Source organism: Caretta caretta, chromosome 6 (genome assembly GCF_965140235.1).
Source record: "Caretta caretta isolate rCarCar2 chromosome 6, rCarCar1.hap1, whole genome shotgun sequence".
Taxonomy (NCBI): domain Eukaryota; kingdom Metazoa; phylum Chordata; order Testudines; family Cheloniidae; genus Caretta; species Caretta caretta.
Genome location: NC_134211.1, coordinates 59,278,729 through 59,300,636, shown reverse-complemented (window position 1 = coordinate 59,300,636; position 21,908 = coordinate 59,278,729). Strand labels below are relative to the sequence as shown.

Sequence of the window (21,908 nt, the reverse complement as noted above, 5' to 3'; positions counted from 1 at the left end):
GGCTGTATTAAGGTTGCACAGGCAGCCATAAATCTTCAACTTCCTAACTTTTGTTTTTATGTTCTTCAGCCAAAGATATTCTGGTACAAGAACAAAGTGGATCTCTCTGGAGATGCCAAGTATCGTATGTTCAGCAAGCAAGGGGTATTGACCCTGGAGATCCGAAAGCCTAGTCCCTTTGATGGAGGCTTTTACACTTGTAAAGCTGTGAATGAATGTGGTGAAGCTGAAATAGAGTGCAGATTGGATGTCAGAGGTAACCAGATTTCTGTAGACAATATTCTCCTTTAAATGAATGGATAATTAATTTCTCCAAAAACCACAGCTTCCCTTTAAGCAAAAATTGTTGATATCTGGGGGGCAGAAGCTAAAGTCCATTGAATAAGTGAATGTCTCCATAGGAACAGGTGAAAATATGGTAGAATTCTGTGGTAGAACTTTGTTATACGTTAGGTACTATAGGGCAAGAAGATGGGGAGCTATTCAGCTCCCATTGTTGTTAATATTCCAGAAGAAGGCATGAGACATTGGAATGAATGTCACAAGCTGAATTAATAAACAGTACGCTGTGGACAACAGCACTGTCCTATAGACCAGAGATTCTCAAACTTCATTGCACCACAACCCGCTTCTGACAACAAAAATTACTAGATGACCCCAGGAAGGGGGACCAAAGCCTGAGTCCGCCTGAACCCTGTTGCCCCAGGGCAGGGGGGCCAAAGCTGAAGCCTGAGATCTGACGCCCCGGGCTGACGCCCTTGGGCTTTGGTCTCAGGCGGTGGGGCTGGGGCTTGGGCCCCGGCCCCAGCAAGTCTAACGCCAGCCCGAGTGACTCCATTAACATGGAGTTGCGACCCACTTTGGGGTCCTGATCCACAGTTTGAGAACTGCTGCTATAGACAATACTCTACATTTCAAAACTGATATTCCTAAGAGCCTCAAAAGTGATGAGATACGATAGCTGTCAAAAATATGTAAATATAAGCTCTGTTACATTACAAGCAATTATAAAAGAGGATACTGATAACTTATTTTCACTACTAGCTGAAGTCAGACAAATGCTTACACTGCAAAAGGGAACATTTTAGGCTAAATATTGTTAAAAAAAACATAATACGAGTTATAAAGTACCATGAGCATGCATGGTGCTTTGCATACAAATAAATTTCAGAAACAGAACAAACTGCCAACAAGGACGCGTACAGAATAGCGATTGGTGGAGATGTGCCTTCTACACAGGGAGATTGACTTCTTCCAATCCAAATGGTATTACATCATTAAAAATTGTTATGCGTACAATCAAAAATGCTAGAAAAAATATGGTGCAACTATATTCCAATATAAGGACAAAAACGTGGTAATTTGAATACAAAAGCAACAAGAGTAACTGTAGTTCACCTCAATGGAGAAAAGCAAGTACAGTGTTCTTTTTAAAATTAATAATAATATGGCCCAAGAAGAAAAAGGTGGTATATGGCCACTAGAGAGACGGTCACTCTCTTCACAGTTGCAGTAGAAAGCATTTTAGTGACAGAACATTTGAAAGTGAATGCAAATGACAAAGTTAAATGTTTGGAAGCGTATACAAGGAATACCCCCTGTTAAACATGGAAAAATATTTAAAACGTAGTAATTGAAATTTTAAGTCCTCTTTTTCTTAGAGTCTGTCTTGGGCATGTTAAGTCTCCCCATGATTGTGAGGGAGAAAATGACCACTGTAAAATTCTCTCTCTCTGCCCCCATCCTCTTTTTTTAAGCTTTAATTAGTGCTATGACTTAATTTTGCAGTTCAGCTTCTATGGTGTGTCTCACTGACTCTTAATTCTTTTACCTCCTCCAGCACCTCAGTAAAACTCTAAACCTTAGTTCATCACCAATTCAAGGTATGAAACAAAATAACTTAAGGAAAATAATTAGTTAGCATTGGGTAAAATAATGATGAATAAAGCTGGATAGGTAGAAAACAGGTCCATTCAGAGCCATTTATGGAAATCCACAGTTTATGGGTCAATCAATAAGATGATTTTTTTAAAATCACTGCATTTAAATCATATTCCTGCAAAGTGCCTTTTTTGGACTCCCATTCAAGTTAGAGGGTATTAAAGACTCTCCTGCCCCTCACAGGCTTAAACAATTTGTAAGGCTAATGGAATAATCCTACTGGAACATTTCCTTTTTTAATTTACTGAAAATTGTTTGTGTAGGACAATCACAGCAGTGGTTCCATGTGTACCACGAATTAGTACAAGGCTAATTTGTAACATAGTATCTGGATGTAGTAGTTTAAAAATCATGTTAAGTTTAAAAATGGTTGTTCATACGTATATCTGAAAGTGTACAATGCACTTTAAACTTTTAAAAATAAAATGGTTATCATAAACATCACACTTGTTTGTGACCAACCTCTCTCTCTCTCTTCTCTTTCTGTCTCAGGTGGTGTTGGGCTTGGAATTTGAAGAGAAGGAAAGGACAAAAGAAGAAAATGAATAATGGGTAGACCCACGTACACCTAAAGCTCTGAGCATCTTTAAATGTCATTTAATGGGGGAGAAAGATGTTCTGTTTAGCTACACAGTTTCACATGTTTCCCTTCTCAGAATTGTTGAAGTGTTATTGTCCCTAATAACCATGCAGGAGAAACAGAAATATTTTCTCCATTAACATTAGAGGTTCTCCTTTAGGACAGAAACATTAAAGCTAAATGCAAAACTGATCCACCACCCCTGGAGTGAGCACAAACACTAACATCAACTCTTCAATGCTAAAATAAATCCTCTCCTTTTCCTCTTTTGTCACTTTCAGAATTCTAAAATTCTTGATGGAATACTTGTATTGCTCAGAAATACCTAGCAGGTCATTTGTTCTAGTGCTTCAACTTTATTACCCCACAGGACCCTAGATAAAAGAGAGACCTCACAGGGATCTCTTTCCTTTTCCAGCCTTCAACACCTGATTCTCAAAATGTTTACGCCTGTGGACTCAGGAAGGCCTCTACAGATCCCAGCTTGTCCATGGAACACTATTTGAGAATATCTAGTCTAGGCTATCGCACTGCTTGCTGTATATAAGATAGTCCCTGCCAACTATTTACTAATCATCTTCTGGTTTGGTAAATTACACTAGCATGAACTCCTATTTTTCGGATATTACTACAACTGAATTACAAACATCATGAAAGAACTTAAATTCAGAACTAGCTTTCTGTCTCAGGAGAGACATTGAAAAATGCAGTCAGGAAGTAAAGCATACAAGACTATTTCAAACCACAAAGCTTATGATGAATTCAGCAAAAGCTGCTTTTAATTTTGTATCATTTGTGGTTTTTCAAAGTTTATAAACTATTTTTACATGTTTTTCCAGACAGTTATGTTCTTTAGTTAGGTTTTTGAATGAGTTTTAAAAAAACAAACAAACCCTTTTGCCCCAACAGAGTCTCCTGCTTCTAACTTGCTAGTTTGCACTGTGTAATCTTTTTCAGCTTATATTGGTAGTTAAGAGTCCCTGATTTGGTATTACTCTCCTTTTACACTGGCATAACAAGAGAAGGCAGGGAGAGGAAACCCATCCAGGAAGTGAGGCTTTAGCAAAGAATTACATCAGTTTCTTCATATTAATACTCAGTGCTCCTGTTCTCCCCTCCAAGATGTACCAGTGTTGATGGATGAGTATTTCTGACTCAGCAGATCGTACCACACTGTGAAGTACATCTTCATAATAAAGATACCTGTGCAGTGACAGCTGGATTAAGTGGTATTTTATTCACATATCAGAACATGGAGGGATATATAAGCAACCACAAATCCTCTAAAACAAGAGGTGCTTTTGTGATATCTCCTATGAACTTTATTACTATTTGTTGGTTAGAAAACTTCAATTAAAAATATTGTGCAAAAATATTTATATTTTCCCATTTTCTGACCAGCTCTCTTATTTATCTGAATTTACTAGATACCACACATACAAATTGAGACACTCCATGTCATAAAGAACTTACAAACTGAATGTAAAGTGGACTCAAACCATCACCTCTGGCAACCATGTTGACAGCATCCGTAGAAAACAAAGGACTAAATTATAAACAGCAGCTTAACCTTTTAGCCTGAAAGAGGTCAAAGTGCTTTACAAACTGTCTTAATTAATATTTGAAAAGTGCTCTGAATTATTGTTTTGGAGAAGTAGTAAACTCATGCTACATTTTAGCGCAAGATTAAAAAAAACTCACAAAATTAACTCACAGTCCTGAAGAAGATGGCACTTTCCCACCGAATTCTTATCTGCTGACTATACTCATACTGATTTTATGAAAGACAAGGGGATGTTCACTCACTATGACAGCTCCATCAGCAGTTGCAAGAAATGCATTTCCCTTGACACTTTCATCAGAGATATGTGTTTGTACCTACACAACATCTTCATGAAATTCCACTATATAAATGTCAGAATACAAAACTCAGATAACTTAGGTACCAGTGATAGTACTTTCAAATGGCGTAAGATAAAAAGACAGACAAGCCTGCTCTATGCCTGGAGGGCCTCACCGTCTAGTACATGTGAAGTCTAGAAACTAATGATAGCTAGTGCATAGTCTCCTTTAACTAAGTTGGTTGAGCTGCTGCTTTTAGATTTTTAGTTTCTGGAGTACAAAACCAAATTGGGATGGGTTACCTATACAATTTTTAGTGGCTCTTCTTAAGATAATGGCAGGGCAGACATGAAATAGCATTTGCTTGTCAAATTCTCAATCAAACAATAATAGGGGGCAAATTTAATAGTGATCCAAATGGGTTAAAATAAATAGCCATCATAATATAGTTGAGTTTCATAAAGCAAAATATTGATTTTAACACCCAAATGCTGGCAGCTCCTCAGACACTGAAAAATGCTTGATGCTTGTTTAAGCACTGACTGACATGCCACGTGGCATGTCTACCCACACGTCACAAACCTAGCTAGCTAGGAAAATATCATGCCCACATTCCACTACCACCATTCACCACAGACTACTTCCAGCACTGGAACTACATAGAAAAATCTGTGACAAATTTTCTGACAAACGGCCTCCTGTGTGCAATCATCTCTATGCTTCCAAGTCAGACTGCAAAGCAAGACTGACATCCTGTGGTCACTCTCAATGTCTGGGGAGTTGCGTTCACTCCCTTCTTCTATTCACTCCCTTCTTCTATTTAAAACTCTTAGATAAAGCAATGATTTTTACAATACAGAGGTAAAGTTCCTGTGCAGTCTACTTTCTATTAAATATTGTCAAGGAGAGAGTGAAGCATTTCTTTGTTCTTATTGGTGGCCTTTTACTTTGGACACTACTCATGAAACACAATATATAGTCCATTTAAAATTCATCCAGAAATTAAGGAACGTATCTATTTATATATCCTATAGTCTAGCTGTATTTCTAAAGCACTTATCACCATGCTATTTAGGTGGCTGAGTCCAACGTCCACTGTCGTCAATGGCACCATTAAAGCCGGGCGGGCCAGGCACGTCCCCCAGCGGGAGGGGCAGGGCGGGGCCCCGCGTGAGTGCCCCAGGAAGGGCGGGAAGCTGGCCAGGGAGCGGGAATCAAGACGGTTGCGTCCTCACCGCGCTCAGCTTGCTTGGGACGGGCGAGCCCGGTGGCAGGAAACGGGCCGCCTGACTAAGGGGCTGGCCCTGGGCTTCCCCCTCCCGCCCCCGGGGAGGAGCCCGGCCACGCCTGGAGGTAGCGCGCGCCCCCCAGGCGAAAGACCGCAGCCAAGCAGTACTCCAAGCCGTATCCCGAGGACCGCAGAAACGGGGGCTGCGCATGCGCCTAGACGACAGCGCGGCAAGCGGGCGGCCGCGGCTCACGCCGGAGCGCGGGTCTGTGCGTGCGGCGGGGCGGGGCCGACTCGTGAGAACTAGAGGGACTGCGCAAAGTGAACGAGGAGAGCGGGGCGCGACCTCCACGGGAGAGGCCGTTCGAGCAGCCGCGTCGGACACTCCAGCCCCCCCCCCCCCCCCCTTCAGATCAAAAATAGTCAAGGCCCCTGCTAATGCTGCAGACAAGAAAGCTGGGGTCCCCGCCCCCAATGCCCCACCAAGCTTGGCCCCTAAACCCACCAATACCTAAATGCTCCCCCTTGGGGAGATACGTAACGTGGCCCTCAACGCTTGAAAACGGGTCGGGACTTTTCCACCCAGCAGGAGATGCAGAAAACAGCCTCCACTTTAAACCCTTCTTGCATTGATTGTTCCTGTAGTCAAGGTTTCCAGGTGCCCATGGCTGGTGCTAGACAATGAAGGAGATGGAAACTGAGATACAGAGAAGGTTCATCTTAGTAACAGTTTGAAGTTGATTATCACTCATGGGCTAGTAACAGACCTGCTGGGATCCAAATCTGCTTAATTTCCTGTGAGGAGTCCAGTGGCATCTTAAAGACTAACAGATTTATTTGGGCATAAGCTTTACCTGCAAAAGCTTATGCCCAAATAAATCTGTTAGTCTTTAAGATGCCACCAGACTCCTCCTTGTTTTTGTGGATACAGACTAACACGGTTACCCCTCTGATACTTAATTTCCTGTATATTTCACATTCTGAAGCATAACTTCAACCTAACCATTTGTCTCTTTTCCCATCCCCTTTGTGGGGATGGAGCAGGATGTTAGAGTCAGCATGCAACCAGATATGTTAGGTAAAAACACAAGATACTTTTTCCGGAAGATTGCAACATAACACTACTTTATTTGTTAAAATCCAGAAAGTTAAACACTCAAGAACCAAAAACACAGAAAGCAGACTGCTCAGTAAGGCAGACTGGCACAGTTCACCCCACTGTGCTGTACAACGGCTCTTTGCAGACTGCAGAAGACCCAGATTGCACACTTCCCTGTAGAGCCTCCTAGACCGCAAGCAGGATCAGGAAATCCCTTATAATTTAAAGCAACAGCTTGTATTATGAATAAGGCTATTTTTGTTTCAGCCCCAGGGGCCAAGGGACTGCAGCTGGCAGCCATGGGGGCCCAGAAAGGATTCCAGCAATGGGACAGCCTCCTCATGGAGCCCTCTGCAAGATTCTAGCGACAAGCGACAGCCTCCTGTGGGAGCCTCCTCAGGGTTCCAGAGATGGGCTACTGCCTCGCACAGTAAGCAGGGGCGGGAGGAGACAAGCACAGAGACATCTTGTTCTTCATCTCAAGGTGACCCTCCTAAATGGCCCTTACTGCCAAGTCGGAGCTGATAGCTCTACATAAGAAGGTGTCAAAATAAATTTGATATCGTAATGAGTTCCTATCCAATCTCTGCCGTACTACAGAACTAAGAAAATAATAGCTGGAGGGAATCCTCTTCCTGTGTCTAAATCCTGAAAATCACACTGAAATGCTGACACCTGCAGCCGTCCTGGAAAGCTGAGGTGAGGTGGAGTGGTAAGACAAATGCTGCTGTTTTAGGGTTTCATCCTAGTTAAACCTTCAGTGTTGTACTAGAGAGAAAAGATGGGTTCTTTATGGCTTCTCCTAAGAGCTTCTCTTTGTGTTGAACCCTTAACATATTTTAGGCTGGTGTACAATTGACAAAGAAATTAAGGCTCCCTGACTACTACTCTGAGGCCATGAATTGACATCTTAGCCTCTTTTTGCAAAAAGAAAAGGAGTACTTTTGGCACCTTAGAGACTAACCAATTTATTTGAGCATAAGCTTTTGTGAGCTACAGCATGAAGTGAGCTGTAGCTCACGAAAGCTTATGCTCAAATAAATTGGTTAGTCTCTAAGGTGCCACAAGTACTCCTTTTCTTTTTGCGAATACAGACTAACATGGCTGTTACTCTGAAACCTAGCCTCTTTTTGTTACTTACTCATAATTGATTAGTTTCTGATGGTGTGACCAGAGTTACATTGCAACTAATTAAAAATGTCTTAGGATGTGCACACTCCCACCATGGCCCCTTTGTGTTACATGCTGTACAAACACATCAGATAATACAGTCCCTTATTAAGATGAGTTTGTCATTGTATTCAGAACCCTTACAGTAATATTACTCAATAAAAGAGAAGCTAAAGGAGAAAACTGTCCAGGTAAAAAGAGCTTCCAAATATTTTATGCAGAAGTGACATAAGTACCCTTTTCTTAGTATTAGCTATAATATACATAAGGAGGCTTTCAGCACTGCATCCAGTTGGACACATTAGCACTGCTACCGGGAAGATGAGATGGATAAACTAAGGTCCTCTAGGAGAATCAACATATTGCAGGCAGTAGCAAATGAACTTAGCTAAGCAGCATGAAAGACATTTACTTTGGAATATATAAACTTTTTACTGAGGGGGCAAACTTATGTTGCCAAGAGAATAATTGCTTCCCTGCAGTGATCCCCCTAACTGATTCTTCAGAATAATTATAGGTCATATGAGTTACTGCTTGGAACCAACAGTACATTAGTCCCAAACAGTCCTGAGTGGAATAAACACCATCTAAAGAAAAATTGGTCCTTTTTATAACAATAATGGATATTTGGTCCTCTGTGTACAAGCATTGGTGGGCACCTTAAATATAAATGATTAGTTTACAGTATTAGCAACTAAAGCACTATGTCCCAGGTAAGTATGAAGCAGGAGGCGGAGGGAGGGAGGAAGCCATCCTCTACACTTCACAATTTCCCTGAAAAGAGCAAATATTAAAATAACGAAGAGATTAAGAGATGTACGTGTGTACTGGCATTTGAAGGATGTAAAGATGCTCTTGTGGTTGAGGCAAAAGAGAGAGTAAAAAAAAAAAAGTGTTCTTGTCTCTGCCACAGACATGCTCAGGGCTCCATCCTATTGAAGTCAATAGGAATGCCACCATTTACTTCAGTGAGTGCAGGATCAGACCTTAAGTGCCTCTATTTCCTCACCAGTAAATACTCAACTCACAGGGGCTTTTTGAGGCTAAATTAATGTTTGTAAATGCTTTGAGATTCTTGGACAAATGAGGCTAGAGAAGGGCAAAGCATTATTAAACACTAAGAAGGGGCAGGAATTGTTTAGGATTATCCACAGTATTATAACTAGGAGTAATGAGAATAAGGGCATGTCTTCACTAGCAATGTTAAAGTGCTGGCTGCGGCAGCGCTTTAATGTGTCTTGTGTAGCCATGGCAAAGCTCTGGGAGACCTCTCTCCCAGCGCTCTAAAACCCAACCCTACGCGGGGAATAGCTCCCAGTGCTGGGAGCGCGGCTCCCAGTGCCTGTGCACTGCCTTCACTGGCACTTTACAGCGCTGAAACTTGCAGCGCTCAGGAGGAGTGTTTTTTCGCAACCCTGAGCGACAAAGTTGCAGCGCTGTAAAGTGCCAGTGTAGACAAGCCCTAAGTTTCCATCGGATCACCTCATGATATATCTGTGTGCATATACTAAACAAATGGTAAAATTCACCTCATCCTCACTTACCGATAAGTACCCTCAGTCTAAGTTCAAAAAAAGAAAAATGAATGAAGAAATTTGTCTTACACCATGTCCTCTATTATTGAGCAAAGAAAATATATAGGTATCAGGAATAAATTTCCTAACAAGGAAGTCTTAATATTGCTTTTGTCATTTAAAACTAGACAGGATAGAGTACTCAGGAATTTAAAGGTCAGGTTCCCACTTCAAAAGGAATTAACCCATATTACATACACTTTTTTGATAATTCTTTATGCGGTTAAATATATACCTCAATACATGCAGTCAACGCACAATGGCCAAGGTAAGGTTGTCAGAACCTAGACTTTTATATCAAATCTTCATATTTTGTTGCACTAATGTAGGTGTTTGCATTTAATTTTTTATAAAGAAAAAATTATAGTAAACTACTGCGTGTGCAGTCATTAAGAAAAATTCCTTGTCCTTGTAAATTGGATATTTACCTCATCTGTGGATGAACACATCTGCTAGTGTAAAGTATGGCACCCAATACAACAACAAAATAAATATATGTTCTGGTACAGTGCATCTGAAAGATGATGCAAGGTGATCTTTTCAGCATAAAAGTAGGACAGGTACATCATGGTAATAGAGAAAATTATTTTTCTTTTTCATTAGAACCAATTCCTGTAGGGCATTTGTGGAAGGGTTCAGCTTTTCCTGGTCCTCAAAGTCTGAAATAGTATCTTGTGGCAATAGCATTGAGGAATAAGGTAAGCATCCTGGATTTGATTCAATTCCTGTTCTAGTTTTAGCCCACTTTGCTTATGTAGCAGAAATAGTCCCAGGTTATGTGTGAACTGATTGTTTGACAGTCCCTGCTGGAAACATCACTTATGTTCTAACAGTGCAGTAAATATAAATCACAGAGAAATATCATGACCTACACTGGACAGGGCTGCTTTCTAATTCAAAGGCCACTGCTAATTAATCCTTCCCATAAACTAAAGGGGAGAATACTGTAACCGAGCTAAGTTATCCTGAGCTAAAGAAGAAAAAAAATTCCCTCAGGCTCAAAAAATATTTTACTAATATAAACTAATAAATCCTTTCGCCTGCCATTGGTGGAACACAGAAGGTGTTTAAGTGTGCACAACACCATACAACAGGAAGGACAAAGAAGCACAGTTGTCAACTGCAATGCAAATTTAAGGAGGTGGAATGTTGTCATTAGTGATGAAATTTGGCCAGGACACCACAGATAACATCAAGTCTTGGAAAAAGTTCCATAAAATTTTGAATGGCAACAAATAATCAGGACTTCAAATTTACATCTCATCCAAAAGACAGCACAGTGCCCCACAGAACCATGCTGGGGCAATGGAGTAGGGCTGCCTCAAAGGGAAGGGGGTTATTTACTCAAACACCAACATCCCTTCCTGTTACATATGTAATTGTTCCTTGACTCATCTAAGGGCCGGTTTGCACTGGGAGTATTTTTTAATCAATGTAGCTAGACTGGTGCAAGCCCCCAGAGTCGATGCACTTGTGTGGCTTAACCCAGTTTAAATACAGGGTAAACTATACCAGTGCAAGTCCCATATCATATTGGAGTAGCATATCTACACAGGGAGTTTGCCCTAGCACAGCTATGCTGATACAAATATCCCTACTATAGCTAAGTCCTAAGTTTTCAATGTCCAAGTATTCACCAGCCTGACACAGATAAGTTTGCAAGATCTTCCCACTGCCAGGTGATATTGCTGCACGCAGGAAACAAAGTTACAGGAATAAAATTACATGCCTGTTCAAAATAGTTTTAAATTCCTTTACTTTTTGCTTAGTCTCTCTTCTGATCTCCTCAAGTGACCTCCCTTTATGGATTAAGTGCTTCGTTCAGGGTGAGATTCTCCATTGGTATAAATCAGAGTAGCTCCTTTGACTTTGGTAGAGCCACGATGATTTATACTAGCCGAAGGTCTGCCCTCCACCCCCATCTTTCTGCCCTAAATTACACCAGCGAAAGCTCCATGATTGTCATTGGTGACATTCAAATGAAAATAAGCACAGATTTGACCAAAAGTATCTGAAAGGAGTTTAACAATGAGACAGAGTGCCCAATCTGGCACGAGCAGATCCTCTGGATCTCAGAAAATGTTTGCAAAATGTCTTAATTGATTGGTAATTATTTGGATAGCTTACCTTTTAAATTATACTTTATGGAAACGCATAATTAATTAGTACATAGTACTGACATAGTAGGTGGTTAAATTAATCCCAGCATGCATTGCCTGCAGGCCCTATTCCCTATGGGAAGATGGTATTGTAGTTGTTTAGGTTGTTTCCTCAGGATATCTAGGAAGATAAATTCCAGACCCTGTGGTGGACACGCCCATGGAATGAGTCAGATCACCTCAGAGAACACCAAGTATAGGGGGAGGATAGGTTGTTTGCTTGTTTGTTTTTTAAATTTATTGTATAACATTCATTTCATCCATTCAAATAAAAAAAAGACAACTGGAAAATAGCAAATTAATTTACAATGTCCTTTAAACTATTTTATACTACAGTGTTTCTTCCAAACAAGAAATAAAAGCCACAAATATATTCAGGAGAGGGAGAAAATGTCAGTTACATACTGTCTTAAAGTAGGAGTTCCAGACCCTGAAATAAAACACTTCTATCTCTTCTGCAAATGACACAATCCCTAGTGAATTCCAGCGGGAGGGTCCAGTTTGGATTAGAAATAACCTCACTGATATCTGTGAAGTGCTTTTCCAGTCACAGACCCCTATTTTAGGGGAACGAAAGCTGTCATTGAGATGTCCTCACTTGTGTCTAATCAGGGCTTACAGAGTTCTACATTAGCAGAGTATACTGAAACAGCATGAACTGGTGAAAGGTTGAGAGAAAGTAAAGACCAACATCATCCATTAGCTCCTGATTTAGAGAAGACAACATCCAGCGCCTGCTTTTGGTGACAGGCGTAGATGTTGGCAATAAACAGTGTCCTAAAATCACAGATAACCAGTCAGCAAGCCATGAGCTCAATTACACTTGTAAATCAGAAGACTGAGGGGTTTTTTGGTATATCATTCTTTATTGAAGTGCTGTTGTGAAATATAAACAAAAGAAAATAATTTTGAAATGTTGGAAGACAATATTAGGGATTGTGCATAGAAATACTATCCAGCATTAAATTAATTGTACAATGATTTCTGTCCTATCATGCCTTTTTGCCATAAAGGATGACACTATTTTAAAATTTGATTCACTTCAAATCCTATTATACTTCCATTATAAATACACTGATAGTGACCAATTCTCTACTGGCCCCAGTTACACCTGTGCCACCCTACTACCTTCAGTGAGATTCCATGGATGTAAGTAAGGGAGTAAGATTGCAAAATTGTAGATGGTATGCTGCATCACTCAGCATTCATTTGTACACTGACTGCACATCATTCAGCACTCTTCAAGAACTGTCACAGTGAAAGAACCAACGTACTATCTATTATCTTCAATTACAACAGTTCTTCTAGGATAGGCCTCAACGTCCACAAATATGTAATGGTACTCATATCTTCTGCTTTCAGGATTCTCTTTCACTTCCACGTGGACTGTCCTGTGCTTTCCCCATTCTGATCCCCTCATGGCAGAAAGATAACCCCAGAGTAGGGAGGCTAATCCAGTAACTATGAAACATCAGTGGGTAGGAAAGTTTACAGGGAGTTAAAGAAAGGGGGTGGGGAAGTGTTACCCTTGTTTACAATGGATAAAGAAGGCTTGAAACCTTTTTTTTGTTTTAGTTTACTTTTTAGCTTAGAAATATTAAGAATATCAAGTCTAGTTTCTCCTGTTTTCCTGGAAGTCTTACATGGAGAAGTGAAAAATATGGAGTAGGGGTGTGAATAGGAAGAATTTCATCCCTCATTCAGGTTGCACTTGCTTGATAGTTGATATCATAACCTAGTCATTGTCCAGTAATCCATACTCTTTTCCAGGACAAGCACGATCAATAAAATTTGAATTACTAACGTAAATCACAGACTTTTTTAAAAAATTGAAGGCTTTCATCTGTCTCCAGCTTATATATTTTACATTTCAGCCAAAATGGTTCAGTTCTGAGAATGAGGCTAGGGAAAAATATGTTTTGCCCGATCTTAAAAAATTCTTGAGACCTTTTCTTATAACAGTTCTAGCACTTCCTGCTTTGGAACAGGGACTTGAAATTTGGCACAGGGGGAGAGGTGACCTTTGCACCAGAGATGTGAAAATCCATCCACATTTGGACAATTTAGAAGTCTATGAAAAATTGCAGTTTATACACACTCAGATAAGCTAGATCTTAACATTAAAAATCTCCAGAGTCCGTCTTTGTTGAACATGTGTGAACTTCTCATAGTTCCCAGTGCTGACTAGACTGCTCATGTGTCATTCCCAGAGCACCCGAGCATGCTCCATCCCTGGGCTAACCGGCTCACAAGGAGTTTTGCTGTAGAGACTGCTTCTTCCTAGCTTTCCTCAGGTGGAGTGGAGTGGAGCTGGCACCAGAAATGAGAGCAGGGTCTCTCTCTCTCCTTTGACACTCCCTCACATCCCATTACTGGGACCCAGGCAGCATGGAAGAGTAAACTATCTGATGTGAATGTAGAAGGAATGAGAATATGTTCTTTCAGTTTTCAGATCAAAAATCTCCTAAAGAGAGGCAAAATTTTCCTCCAGGGCAGATTGGAAGGCCCTGGAGGTTTTTCGCCTTCCTCTGTAGCATGGGGCACGGGTCACTTGCTGGAGGATTCTCTGCTCCTTGAGGTCTTCAAACTACAATTTGAGGACTTCAATAGCACAGATATAGGTGTGAGGTCTTTTTTAGGAGTGGTGGGTGAAATTCTGTGGCCTGCATTGTGCAGGAGGTCAGACTAGATGATCATAATGGTCCCTTCTGGCCTAAATATCTATGAATCTATGAATAGTGGGGGGGAGGGGAGGAGAAGTAGATTGGGAGGAGTGTAGTGAGACTGGGATTGAAGAGGTGGGGGAGAGAAACTGACTGGGATTTGTGAGGGGAACTGTGACTGATTGGGAAAAGAACACTGAGGTCAAGTGAGGAACTGGGCAGAGACTGGGACTCGCTGGCTAAGGAGACTAGGAACCAATGGAGGGGGGGAGAACAGGGACAGGGAAATGAAGAGAGAGAGAGAGAGATCTGGCAAGGAGTTGGGATGTGGGGAGAGAAATGAGACTGGGACAAGGAGACGGGGAGACAGATTGAACAAGGAGCCAAAGGAGGGAAACTTGGACTGGTAGCCAGTAGCGAGGTGGGGAAAGACAAAACTGGACAAGGAGTGAGGAGGGAAGAACTGTGACTGGCAGGGCAAGGAGACTGAACATAAGGAGTTTGGGCGGGATGAGGGTCTGGAGTGCCTGAATGCCTGGGGAGTGAAGACTGAGACTAGATAGGCAAAGAGAATTGGAGTGGGGGAAGAGACAGGACTGGGACAGGTTGGAGGGGATGGGGCAGAAGGGATCAAGCCTCGGGAAAAGGGATAAGAGTCTGCCTACTAGAGCACGCCACACTCCTCTTCAGAGTCTGGAATGGAATCCACAATTCCTGAATCTCATCATTCCTCTGCTGTCAGGAAATATGTGAAAAACTCACTGGTGAAGTGTGCATCTCATCTCCCCCTAGTGAAGATCTATATCAGTTACTTCATTCATGACAAAGGTCTTTGTGATGGATCTAAAGGTTCCACTCCTGCTGATGAACCATGTGGGTGTCAGTATACCACCACATATGACATTTGTTTTTTCAGTTTGCTTTTTTAAAAAGCTAGGAAATTAAACACACAAAACTATTTAAAAATCATTATCAAGGTAGGAAGAGCCCCCTTGAGAATTTATGGTATAGTCTTTAATTACATGATCACATGCCTCATTCAGTCCACAAGATAGATGTTCAATTAATGAGTGGCTTTTCAATGTTCTGTTTTATTGGCATTGTCCAATATGTGACCAAAGGCCTTATTTACTGCATGCTATTCAAATCCTGCTCTGAAGACAGAATTATTAATTTCTTCCTGGGCTTTTCTATAGGATCTGAGTGCTTCTGCACAAGCATTAATTACATTAATTAATCTTTATAAAACCCTGTGAGATGGGGTGGTACTATCCCTATTTTACCGATGGGCAGCTGACACAGAGAAAGTTTAAAGTCAAAAGGATCCACTAATTTTGGGTGCCTGATTTGAGAGGCCTAGGACATGATTTTTAAGAGTACTTAGCATTCATAGCACTTAATATATTCAAGTACAACTGCGATTGACTTCACTTGCAGCTGTGAATATTTAGTACTTCTGCAAATCAGGCTGCAGTGTTTCAAGGTGGGCACTCAGAAAATGAACACACAGTTAGCAACTTCTTTGGTTTACGTGATTTGCCCAGTATCACATAGAAGCTCTGTGGCAAAGGCAGGAATAGAGTTCAGTACTCCAAGGCAAGATTCAATTGCTTAAAAATCATTAATCCTTCCTTTCTCAACCTGAAACCCCGTCTAATGTGATACATATATTCCAATTTCTACTACAAAATGAGACAGGGGTACTGCACAACAGCCGCCTCCTTTAGTACACAATCCTCATTTATCCTCAGAGCAGGTCTATCCTGTGCATTGAATAAGGTGGAGGTCCTTTGGGGGGAGGGGCGGGAAAGAGTATGTGATCATGTGATTAAAGACAATCATAATACATACATACATGGGGGGCTGAATGCTGAAAATCATGTCCCAGCTAAGGGCAAATCCCATCACTGAGAGTAGAGAATTGTAGATTCCATTCCCTTCAATTCTTTACTTTAACCAGAAGACCATCCTTTCTCTTCTCATTGTTGCCAACTGGAATTTATTTTTTAAACAGTCTTCACTGAGGCATGGAAAGCCACAAAAACACAAACGAGGCACATTTTGTTACATCATCAGAGTGACAGCAGAGGAGCAATGTGAATTACTGTATGTATGTTTCCAAGGAACTCAACATGACATTGTACACAGCATTTCCTGGTGTCAGAGATGGCTCTAAATAGGGTGTCTCCAAATATACACTATTTACATAAACCACAAATGTGCATACTATTTACAGTAGATTCACACTTGCCTCTGTAATTTGCACCATCCTCGGGGCTTGTCTGGATGGGCAGATAGATTTACACCCCAACCTTCTTTGCACTACCTTGAACTAGCTTGCCATGCTAGATATGCTGGAGAGTAGGGATAGGATACAGAGGGACCTAGGCAAAATAGAGGATTGGGCCAAAAGAAATCTGATGAGGTTCAACAAGGACAAGTGCAGAGTCCTGCACTTAGGACAGAAGAATCCCATGCACTGCTACAGATTAGGAACTAAGCGGCTAGGCAGCAGTTCTGCAGAAAAGGACCTAGGGGTTACAGTGGACGAGAAGCTGGATATGAGTCAACAGTGTGCCCTTGTTGCCAAGAAGGCCAATGGCATTTTGGGATGTATAAGTAGAGGCATTGCCAGCAGATCGAGGGATGTGATTGTTCTCCTCTATTCGACATTGGTGAGGCCTCATCTGGAGTACTGTGACCAGTTTTGGGCCCCACACTACAAGGATGTGAAAAAATTGGAAAACATGATTAGGGCACTGGAACACATGATTTATGAGGGGAGACTGAGGGGCCTGGGATTATTTAGTCTGCAGAAGAATGGGGGGGGGGTAATTTGATAGCTGCTTTCAACTACGTGAAAGGGGGTTCCAAAGAGGATGGATCTAGACTGTTCTCAGTGGTAGAAGAGGACAGGACAAGGAGTAATGGTCTCAAGTTGCAGTGGGGGAGGTCTAGGTTGGATGATAGGAAAAACTTTTTCATTAGGAGCATGGTGAAGTACTGGAATGAGTTACCTAGGGAGGTGGTGGAATCTCCTTCCTTAGAGGTTTTTAAAGTCAGGCCTGACAAAGCCCTGGCTGGGATGATTGAGTTGGGGATTGGTCCTGCTTTGAGCAGGGGGTTGGACTAGATGACCTCCTGAGGTCCCTTCCAACCCTGATATTTTATGCCCTAACTGTCTGTGTGGACCATGCTGCCCTTCATTGAAAGTGGTCTAGTGCACTTTGATCTTCTCCTGTTTCAAAGCAGTGTAGATCAAAGTCCACGAGAGAACTTTCAGTGCAGGGTAGCAGGGTTCATGGACAGATAGTGCCTGGCAGCTTGGGGTGTAAATCTACCTTGCACTAGCATGCCATGCACTGACTGTTTGTCCAGATAAGTCTTCATTCAGTTCCTTTTCCCTTCCCCCCCCAGAGTGAAGAAACAGTTACCAACCTTTCTGTAACTGTTGTTCTTCCAGATGTGTTGCAAATGTCCATTCCCATGTAGGTGTCTGTGCACTGCATACACAAGCACTGTCCCATGTATGTTGCAGAGCTGGTTCTGCCAGTTCTATATTCAGATGTCATTTTAAGATGACTAAAGGCTGGAAGGAGAGTCTTATATCCTTAACTGCACCTAAAACTACTCAAATCCAATCTTGATGGCTCCCATTGACTAGGACAATTGGTTGTAAATGGCTCTGCTTACTTAAAAACCTTCCTATGTATGTGTGGGCCAGCCCAGGAAGAATGGACGCTGGGGTCTCACAGGACATGTGATCATGTCTCCTGATACTGGAATCCATCTTAAATCTGGTACTTTTCCATTTAGAAGGAGGGGTGGGACCCAGAGAGACAGAAGATTCCCGCCTTGTGCCAAAGCTATAAAAGGGGGTGGAACAGAACAAAGGAGGTGCAGTCATAAGAAAGCCCTTGTTTTTCACCTAGGATGTCTGTTGGAACTAACAGGGACTGTACCAGGGGAAAGGATTGGGCCCAGACTAGGAAGGAGTCAAGTCTGTGAAAGAAGCTTATTGGAACATCTCTGAGGGTGAGGTATTATCTGTAATCAGTTTCTTAATATATTAGGCTTAGACTTGCGTGTTTTTGCTTTATTTCGCTCTGTGACTTACTTTGTTCTGTCTGTTATTACTTGAAACCACTTGAATCCTACTTTTTATACTTAATAAAATCACTTTTGTTTATTAATTAACCCAGATTAAGTGATTAATACCTGGGGGAGCAAACAACTCTGCATCTCTCTCTATCAGTGTATAGAGGGCAGACAATTTATAAGTTTACCCTGTATAAGCTTTATACAGAGTAAAACAGATTTATTTGGGGTTTGGATCCCATTGGGAGCTGGGTGTCTGGGTGCCGGAGATAGGAAACCTGCTGAGCAGTTTTTTGTTAAAGACTGCAGCTTTGGGGGTGTGGACCAGACCCTAGGTCTGCAATTGGCTAGCGTGTCTGGCTCAACAAGACAGGATTCTGGAAGTCCCAAGCTGGCAGGGAAAACAGGCTCAATACTAATTTCAGCACATCAGGTGACCGTCCCAAGGGGGTCTCTGTGACCGAACCCATCACACCCCTTGTATAGTCATTGACTATTATATGGAGTGAAAATCCCATATACAGCAGTGGGGCTAAGAGATAACCCTTAAACTTGCTTTACAGACAAACTTGAGTTATAAAGGATAACTTTGTAACACACACACCATGAAAATCTCTAGGAAATTTTAAAAAGTGGCAACTTGTACAAGATACGAGAGCCCACACTCTTTCCAGGGAAAACTGAAAAGAACACAGCATATCACTGTTCCATACCTGTCACAGGCTCCCAGGTCTTAGTATTTAAGGCCTTCAGATATTTTAAGATGTGGTCTTTAAGGAGCAATCCCTTATTCGCAACCCACAGGCAACCAACAAGGTCCAGGACAAAGCTTGTGAGGACCAGAGATCAAAGAATCTTGGCCAAGAACCACCACTTCTAGAAAACCGACTGGATGAGATAAAACTAATCCCCAGCCTAAGTGTTTTCAGAGCATACTTTGGTCGTCATTTTGCAAAAGACTTCCGCAATAACAAGACAAGGAACAACAACGGGGAGGCAAAAAAAGCAGTAAACCAAAACAGGCAAATCCAGGAAAGCAAAGAACAGAGACAATTCTTTGGACAGTTCAATATGAATATTAATTAGATTGAAATACTTGAAGAGCTCTGTGTAGCTCATAAACTTGTCTCTTTCACCAACTGAAGTTGCTGCAACAAAAGATATTATCTCAGCCACCTTGAAACACTTGGACATTATGTGGCACAGGCCCCTCTTAGTGGTAAAAAGCTTGTATGAATATTTATATAACAGAAAATAGATCTCTCAGCCAGACTTAGCGGTATTGCACTGTTACTGCAAGTTATTTAAAATCAGAAAGGCTTGAGCTGATTTCCAAGGGCATAAGGGGAAGGGGCCCCTACAATCCTTGAGCTCTTATCACTAAGTAATCCTTAATCAAAAATTAAACAGAGTGGAAAAGGTGAGAGGTATGTGCAATCTATAGTAACCTTTTTCCGCACTAAGGAATGTCTATATTGATTGCTTGTCTTGTGAGATGAACCAGCAGTAGAGACCTTCAAAAGGTGAAAATGACTGTAAAACTGCACTCACAAATCTGGCATGATCTAGAGACCACACTAAGAGAATAATGCTGTATAATAGACATCCAAGCAGCCGCTCTGTACGTCTCAATGATGGAAACACTGCTGAGGCATGTAGTGGAGGCTGCTTTACCCACAGCTGAACATGCTGTAATCCCCACAGTTGGCTGAACACCTACGAAGTCACAGTATTCAAGTGTATATATACGTATACGTATGTGTACACACACACACACTTAAATAGTGTGTTGAGATGGACTGATGCCTGGTCTTAACCATATATGCAACCAAATCTAGATGTGAATGAAGTTTGGAGGAAAATAGAAGCAGCTTAATGACTTTATTGAGCTTGAAACTAGAAACCACATTGATAGGAGTTTGGGGTGAGAACACAAGACCACCCGTTTCAGGGCCTGAATCTCACTAACACACCAAGCTGATATGAAGAAACTCACTGTAGGGAAAGTGAAGATACATGATCAATGCTATGGGAGGTGGAAAACTGAAATTGCAGCTAGGTGGGCTGAGCTCTGACACAGATTTAACAGCATTAAGCATAGTAGAGAGTCCACTACTGTTTTGACTTTGGACTATGTAGGCTCTACCTCTTTCTGAACTTCCCAGGTGGAGACACACTTCCACTTCATTAAGCAAGTTTCCCTAGTTTGAAGCTTCCTGCTTTTGGACCTCAGCAAAACACTTGATCTAGCTGTTAACCTGAGACATTTTGGATCCAGGTGGAGAATCTTGTCCTGACCCTGAGACAAAAGATTTCAAAGACCAGGAAGCAAGACGTGTAGTTCTGATGTTAGTTCTAGAAAGTCAGAGAACCAAAACTGTCAAGGCCAGGTCAGAGCTATCAACAGCATCTTGCCTTGGTCCTGAGTTTATTATTCTCTAATGTAAACCAGCCCCTAATAGCCCTTACACTGTCTAAGATGGTGAGCAAGAGTTAGATGCTTAAATCTGACCCACCTTTCCCAGTATTCCATAAGTTTAAGGTCATACTGTACATTATAAATGTCTTTCTGGTGGCTTCTAATTCGACCTCTTATCAGTCCATTAATCTTCCAGTTTTCTTCCCAAAGATTCACAACTTACCTGAGGAAGCTAGCTGCATAGATTAGGTATCAAAAGAGTAATACACTGTTATCTGGATAGGATAAAGCCTTTTAGAAAAAGTCTCCAAAGCTGTTAACTATCTTCAGGAATAGGTGCTTGGGAAACCAATCTTTGGTCAGACTGTCTAAATAGATCATGGAGAGACAAGGTGGACGAGGTAGTATCTTTTATTGGACCAACTTCTGTTGGTGAGAGACAAGCTTTCGAGCCACACAGAGCTCTTCTCCAGGTCTGGTTGGCTCGAATGCTTGTCTCTCTCACCAACAGAAGTTGATCCAATAAAAGATATTACCTCACCCACCTTGTGTCTCTAATATCCTGTGACCAACACAACTACACTACATAAATAGATCATGCTCTGTACTGAGACGTACAACAATGAGGCAGTGCAAGAGGGCATTAGGATTGACTCCACCAGATTCAAGCCAATTTCTTCAGCATACATGAGTTCAATTCACTCCCTTAGTCAGCATTACTGCCTCCAATTAGAAACCAAGTCAGATACTTTTTTCTGAAGAGTACTCCAGTTTTTATTTAATTAAATATTATTCAGCCCACCTTACTGGTTTGTTACTAATGGTCAACCCCCCAAGAATACAGTTCTTCAGAAGCAATACCTGATATTAATAGCTCACATATAAACAATGTTTACATCTGTAATGCCTTTGCAGAACCATACTTATCCAGCCCTCCTTTTAAAAAGACTTTGATTATTCAAAAGGAGCAGGGCAGGTTAGGTTACAGGCCCTTTCAAGCTTCACTTCAAACTTCGGTTTCATGTAAGAACTATGTGCAGAATGGAATTTACAATCCCTAGTTTCTCCAGGACAGATTGCCAATAAATATTCTCCACTGCTCCTTCAATAGAACCCCAGCACTGCTCTGAAGGGA

At 41.5% G+C, this 21,908-nt stretch overlaps 1 protein-coding gene and 1 long non-coding RNA gene across 5 annotated transcripts in view; both read left to right on the top strand.

The window, feature by feature from the left end:
* Positions 1 to 3,896, top strand: part of MYBPC3 (myosin binding protein C3) — a 135,976-nt gene extending 132,080 nt beyond the window's left edge. For 3 of the 4 annotated variants that reach the window (XM_075129623.1, XM_075129622.1, XM_075129620.1), the window contains 2 exons: positions 70 to 256; positions 2,434 to 3,896. In XM_075129623.1, coding sequence (XP_074985724.1) covers positions 70 to 256; positions 2,434 to 2,456 — 210 coding nt within the window. In that variant the 3' untranslated portion in view covers positions 2,457 to 3,896. Of the gene's footprint in view, positions 1 to 69; positions 257 to 1,840; positions 1,884 to 2,433 lie in introns of all 4 variants that reach the window. The other variant, XM_075129621.1, reaches the window with a different exon arrangement.
* A 3,044-nt stretch (positions 3,897 to 6,940) lies between these two features.
* On the top strand, positions 6,941 to 19,613 carry LOC125638955 (uncharacterized). Its single transcript, XR_007357331.2, has 4 exons — positions 6,941 to 7,389; positions 10,038 to 10,132; positions 18,189 to 18,291; positions 19,159 to 19,613. It is a non-coding gene; the product is annotated as an uncharacterized LOC125638955 (long non-coding RNA).
* The last annotated feature ends 2,295 nt before the right edge of the window (positions 19,614 to 21,908 follow it).